General features: G+C 38.0%; 1 protein-coding gene and 1 pseudogene across 2 annotated transcripts; one reads left to right on the forward strand and one right to left on the reverse strand.

Moving 5' to 3' along the window:
* Positions 1-19: 19 nt before the first annotated feature.
* LOC105120046 (photosystem II D1 precursor processing protein PSB27-H2, chloroplastic-like) lies at positions 20-1,416 on the forward strand. 2 transcript variants are annotated; one of them, XM_011018232.1, is made up of 4 exons: positions 20-243; positions 371-492; positions 605-990; positions 1,064-1,416. In XM_011018232.1, the coding sequence occupies exons 2-4, from the start codon at positions 411-413 to the stop codon at positions 1,199-1,201; spliced, it is 606 nt and encodes a 201-aa protein (XP_011016534.1). In that variant the 5' UTR covers positions 20-243; positions 371-410; the 3' UTR covers positions 1,202-1,416. The 2 variants fall into 2 exon arrangements, with proteins under 2 accessions (XP_011016534.1, XP_011016533.1); XM_011018231.1 differs by having other exon boundaries at positions 21-288; positions 368-492.
* Positions 1,417-1,739: 323 nt separating this feature from the next.
* Positions 1,740-6,130, reverse strand: LOC105120047 (imidazoleglycerol-phosphate dehydratase-like; annotated as a pseudogene).
* Positions 6,131-6,465: the final 335 nt, after the last annotated feature.

The raw sequence follows: 6,465 nt of genomic DNA on the forward strand, positions 1-6,465 counted from the left end.
GGTTTTATTTTCAGCGGGGAGAGATGCTCTGGCCTAGGCCTCTCTCTGAGGATGAGAAAACGGCCTGTTAAAAAAGATGACCCCAAGGCCAACTGCAAGTCGTCCAGTTTTTTACGGAACGACACGTCACCTCGACGTTTTAAGGTGTGTCTTCTGGATAAATTCAACAACTAGTGAAAGACCGTTCTTTACAAGGAGGAAAGGATTGAAAGCGAAGTGTGTGTGGAAGGGAAGGAATCAAGGGTAAAACCACGTATAACTCTGCATCCAATTCTAGCTGGGATTGTGTATTTATTTTGTTTCTCCTTTATCGTTATTGGTTTTCCTCTGAACTCGTTAATCTCCATAGTAAATGCTTGCTGGTTTATAGGATGCCGCGGATTTAGCTTGGTTGAGTTACAGGAACAAGAATGGCTGTGGTTCTTGGAGCTAAAATATGCTCATTTATCACTTTCAAGACAATGAACAGAACCTCTAAACCTGATATTGACTGTAAGTAACAACTTTAATTCCCTCCCTGTATTCTTTCTTTCGTAGATCAGTATTGACAACGGCGCAACATTCACCTACCTTGTTTGTTGATGGTTTCAATGCAACATTGCAGACAAATTGAATTCTAGGTGTGATGCTGTTCTATCATCTTTGCCAAGTCGTCGACATGTCTTGGTCTTTAGCGCTTCATTTGTTACAGTTCTGACTTCAAATTGCTTTCCTCCACCATTACAAGCACGGGCCAAAGAGGAAGAAAAGGATGACGGAGTTGCTGGGGCCATTAAATCATTGTTTGATCCTAATGAGAAAACAAAATCTGGGAAATTGTTGCCAAAGGCATACTTAAAGGCAGCAAGAGAAGTTGTGAAGAACCTCCGCGAGTCACTCAAGGAAGATACCAAGGATATTGCCAAGTTTAGACGGACTGCAGATGCAGCAAAGGAGTCCATCCGGGAATACCTGGGCAGTTGGAGGGGACAAGAAAAGGTAGTTCGTGAGGTACGCACCTTCAACTCGTTACCACCGTTCGAAGAGTTGTTTCAATCTGCCACTTTTTACCTTCTTGTTGCAGGAATCATATGTAGAATTAGAAAAGGCAATTAGGTCTTTGGCCAATTTCTATTCGAGGGCTGGTCCATCTGCACCACTCCCGGAAGAGGTTAGGTCTGAGATATTGAATGATTTGAATACCGCTGAAGAATTTTTGTAGAGTGATCAGATGCACATCAGCTAAATGGCCTCCAACCCAACTGGTTTCTCGATGGGAAATCCAGGCTGTGCTCTCTATTTGCAATCACGTCTCTTTCCTTTGAAATACGAACAGAAAAACTACTGTTACATGCTGTGAAATTCTTAGCTATCATTTTTGAGTTCATGCAATCAGGATAATTACAAGGTTGGTCGGTTTGTTTGTTTTTCATTTTAGTATCCATCCAAGAAAGCACGATGGTTTAAGCAAATTCGGCAACTGCTTTCCCTTTCTTTTATGAATCACATCTCTGGCATTACATGCCCAATACAGTATTCGCTGGCTGTGAAAATTTCACTCCACCAGAAAATAGAAGGTTGGGCAGCATTCAACGCGTATGCAATGAGCGAATTCGGGGGAACCAAAATCTCACACCATGGACAAATGCATATTGATTTTCTTTCCAAATTGAATGAGAATGACATGATTTAGGCATATGAATTCCAAAACAAAAGCACTGTAAATTATAAATATGAGAAGTGATAAAAAGGAGGGTTTTGCATTTGCCAATTCATTCTCATATAAATCACAAAACCATTAGAATCTGCACTTGGAAAGCAACACATTCCATTCCGCTTGAAAAGATACTAGTAAAGAAGTATATGGGCATTTCATATGACTAGAGAAAGGTACTGTATCCGACAAATAGAAAAATTCACTTAATTGCCTAGTCTAAACCACAGTGGAACAACTTGGCAATCACTAGAAATCGAGTCACCAAAGGCCACATTTCAAGAGCTCTCGGTGTACATTTCCCAGAGGCCACCACCAAGAAGCTTCAATAAAGTGACAGGTGAGAACGGACAAGTAACAACTACGAGCTCAAAAGTTTATTCTTGACAAAAACACATCTTCCCTGCTGCTCCCTCCTCTTCCCTACGCCACGAGTAAAACAACGTTTGGAATACAAAAACATCAATTCATTACGAGTTCATAATACAGCTAACCATACGGGCAGTAGCCCATCCTTCACAACATCCATGTCCCCGTATTGGACTGCATCAGCAAGAACAGTAACTTGATCACTTTCGGTTTATCATATAAATAAATGGTGCTCAACTGATTATCATAACGACGAACTGGTAGAGATCACAAACATGGATCTCATGGAGGATGCTTGAAGACAATGCATCCAAAGTCACATCACCTTCGAATTTAAACCATCATTCTTAAAGTAATAATGAATCATCACGATCTCGATAGAACCCCCTTTGAGCTGCACATGACAAATCAGACGTGCTTTAGAGTTTTCATTGCAAGTATTATGTGGAATGGTCAAGAAAACCTTCTGCTGCTAAATAACTCTACAATATGCCATGAAGAGAACCCCCTTTGAGCAGCACATAACAAATCATCTTTAGAGTTTTCATTGCAAGTGTTATGTGGACTGGTCAAAAAAACCTTCTACTGCTAAATAACTCTACAATATGCCATGAAAATTGGCTTCCTAATGGATAGTGAACATGCTAAAAAGGTAAGAAAAAGAAAATGCAAACAAGTGATAGGAAATGATTTGTAAGGTGCTACCAGCCAATCTAGGAAATCTTGCTGAAGTAATTTTAAAAAAATTATGGTTTCGTAGCTGCAAAAACTTTGATACAATGATTTGCTCATGTAGAACTGAAGAAGAATCTTATACTAAGGGGACAAGTCACAAAGTCACATATCAAGTTGAAAAAGGAGAAATGATGTCAAAGCAGGAACTTTTTGAGATCCACAAAGTAGAAGCACACCGTACTCTTTCATTAATGTAGCCACAAGATGAAAGGGGAAAAAAGGGAATCGAAACTGGTGCAGTGCATTGCACTTGTAAGACTATTTCTCATCTTTAAATCAACTTCAAAATTTGGAGTATGTTTACAAGGGGAGATGCTTTCAATGCCAGTGTAGTCACAGCTGAAGAGGAGAAATCAAACCTTGGCACAGTCCCGAGGCGACGTGGGTCATATTCTGTAGCTTGTCGAAGTGCCCTGGCAAAAGCTTTGAAGGTTGCCTCAATAATATGATGAGAATTTCTTCCAGCAAGCTGTGGTCCACATTGGAACATTCTTTTATAAATATAAATTTGACAGCAAACGGGATTAGAAAAGCTAGATAGCTAATCAATACAAGGAAAAATGCAAATTATAAAATTAAAAGGGAAAGACGGTAACAAAATATAACAAGCAAGCCAACTTCTAAAAGATTGAAGATTGCAGCAAAGTTCATGGAAAAACTCCAGTACTACCATTGTACCATCTTGGTACATCTCTACACCAGATTGTGATGTGTGTTCAATTTGCCATATCATACAAGTAACGTAACCATAAAACCATCACATAATGTTTCAATTACATGAGTAAATGTTAGGACCCATATCTGCCACTCTTTCTACATTTTATGCTATAATGGATCCAAATTAAACTTGAGGAAAACCTACGTTTAATTCTAATGCAACCCTTCCACCAAAAGGAGATTTACTCCTATCACATCCTTATCCCTCGCTAATTCTTCACAGGATTCTGATCAGCTTTGTTACATATCTTGGGTTCTCTACAAGGAATCTAAGCCATTCTTGTCCATAAACTGTACTTTGAACCACTTCTGGGTTTGTCTGTTGACTCTAGTTATTAAAACAAACGGATGGCTTTGAAGAGAGGAGTGAAAGAATCATTTTGTTTTTATAAATTCTAGAAAAGATGAGAAACAAAATATATTAGAGAGAGCACAAGTGAAGTATCAAAAGACTTTATCATGCGAATGTTAAACTTACATAAAATTAGTTGAAAAAAATGGAGAAGTGACCGGGTTTAGGGTGGAAGTGTACCAAGTTAACAGTGCAACAAGAGCTCTGGGGTTTTTCTGCTTGTCTTTTTTCTTTTTCCTTTTTCAAAGGTTATAATGAGAGAATATTAATAATCTAATTACAAAGATAGTGAAGACTGTTTGCATGGACAGTCAATAGCACTGGAATGCTTCAGGCTAAATTGAAAAATTTAAGCATTACATTATAGTGTTACCTGCCGAATGTGTGGCGTCATACCAGAAGTATTCGCCAGTGACTGGAAAAGGTGTTCCACCAGCTAAAAACAGACATTTAAAATTAATCATGAGTATCATTAACCATTTAATCTTAGCAAATGGAAAATTTTGAAAGAAGAAACAAGGAGAAGGTGTTCAACAGTCAAAATAATAGATCAGGTTAGAAATTCCGAGGTGTGAACTTTATCCGCATCAAATTGTCTTGTTGAGGCTTTGACCAATATACAAGAGTTGGCAGCAGGCAAAAGAACATGAAATCACTGTTGCAGAAGTGAAGAAAGTAAAGTGGAGCACCTGAGTATCATATGTTCCAACTCTCTGAGTAGGAATTTGCAAATCATAACCTAACTATGGCCGGCAAACTCAATTCAATACAAATATGCATAACTTAAAAAAAAAAAGAAAAAAAAAAGCATGATATGATGGAAAGCTAATCCTACTTCTTAAGTAAGTACAGCCATATGATTTACAAGCACTATGATTTTAGTCTCGACTTCCATGATACCTCTGCAACCTCTAAGTCCATTTCATAAATAAAAAGAGTTATGATCATGGAACTGAATCTCTGATATTGCTCTTCTCCACCTTAAAATGAGCAATGCCAAGCAAAGTGGCAGGTGATGCAACTGTGCAATTCCTATTAAGAAGTTGCACCCACAAATCACGACCACTTAACCACAAGCATGGGTGTTCAGCGTGCACAATGACAATCACAAAGTCACATCACCCACAATTGTGATGGCTATTTCACTCCCAACCCAGCAAACCCATATCACATTCATACAAAAAAATTTCATCATGCAACTAAATCAGTGGTGGCATCTAGCAATGCCCATGCATTTTGCACATAAGTATATGAGTCTACATGGTCATGCTATAAGGCACTCAACAAGCACGGTGACACAAATTATGTCTAGTATCTCTCTTCCAAACTTCCACCCAACCCCACCCTTAGTGACCTCATAACGTGTTAGTCCATTTCACACTTTAAAAGCATCATAACGATGCCATTCTTCTTCATTTTCCAAATCAAGCAATCTTAAGCAAAGTCGCAAGGGATTCAAATTTGCAATCTTCACCATGCTTATTGCATATGCGTGAGCGAAGATCGCATGCTCATGGACTAGGTGTTTGTCTGTCTTAGAGGGTAACGGTACAGGTAGAGGTGTAAGCTTTTAGAGAGTCGGAAAAGGAGGAGTTTTTTTTCATTAATAGCTGCATGGAGATATTTATATGATAACTAAGCGCATAACTTACCAAGGAAACATGTATTAATGCCTCATCAAGAGGAGCTGAGAAGTCGCCAAACCGATCAATTCCTTTCCTATCCCCAAGCGCTTGCAGCAAAGCCTGCAGAGGGAAATTTTACATATTGCCTCTCATTCATTTCCCAGAAATATAAACTCGAAAATAAAAAAAAAAAGAAAAAAAGAACTGATGATCAGATAAAAAAAAGAAAAAGAACTGATGATTCATGCTTAATTTTACAAATACAAGGTTCAAATAAAATAGAAATTAAGTAGGAATAACAAAAATAATCAATATATAACACGCAAAACCAGGGGGAAAAAAGAGAAACTACAAAAAGAGAAAAGATAATGGACAGTAACAGACAGTTCCAATTGCAAGAGCAACATCTTCGTTAGTGTGATGATCTTCAATGTGAATATCGCCAGTTGCCCTCACATGCCATCAAAAAGCCCGTGCGAAGAAAGTTGCTAAGAACACAAACCAACTAAATAATTATAAGAAAAAAAACTATAAATAGTAAAATCCAAATTTCCAAATGAAAAAAGGCGAAAAAGAAAGATAACTAACATCTAACATGTGATCAAGAAAGGGAATGCCAGTAAACCATTTAGGTGGTAGTTAAAAGACTTGGAATTAAAGGGTTTGTTTTTTCTATGATCTCTCGAATCTTTAGTTGCTTGTATGATGGTCATTAGAGACTTATATAATTGTTAATTTTAAGACTCGTAGAATTAGTTCGTCGTACGTCCAAACTGGATCGGACATCCATATTAATTAAAAAAAAAAAAAAAGAAAGGGAATGCCAGTAGTAGAATCGGCAATTCCAGTCCCATCCAAGTTAAACTTGACCGAAACATTCGTTTCATTAGTGACTCTCTTCACTTCCCCAATCCGAGCACTTGCTGCTGAACACCCCCCAAAAAAAAAAAAGCAAATTTGGCAAGATATTGTGG

The sequence above is a fragment of the Populus euphratica genome, unplaced genomic scaffold, assembly GCF_000495115.2.
Source record: "Populus euphratica unplaced genomic scaffold, PopEup_1.0 scaffold4508.1, whole genome shotgun sequence".
Classification (NCBI taxonomy): domain Eukaryota; kingdom Viridiplantae; phylum Streptophyta; class Magnoliopsida; order Malpighiales; family Salicaceae; genus Populus; species Populus euphratica.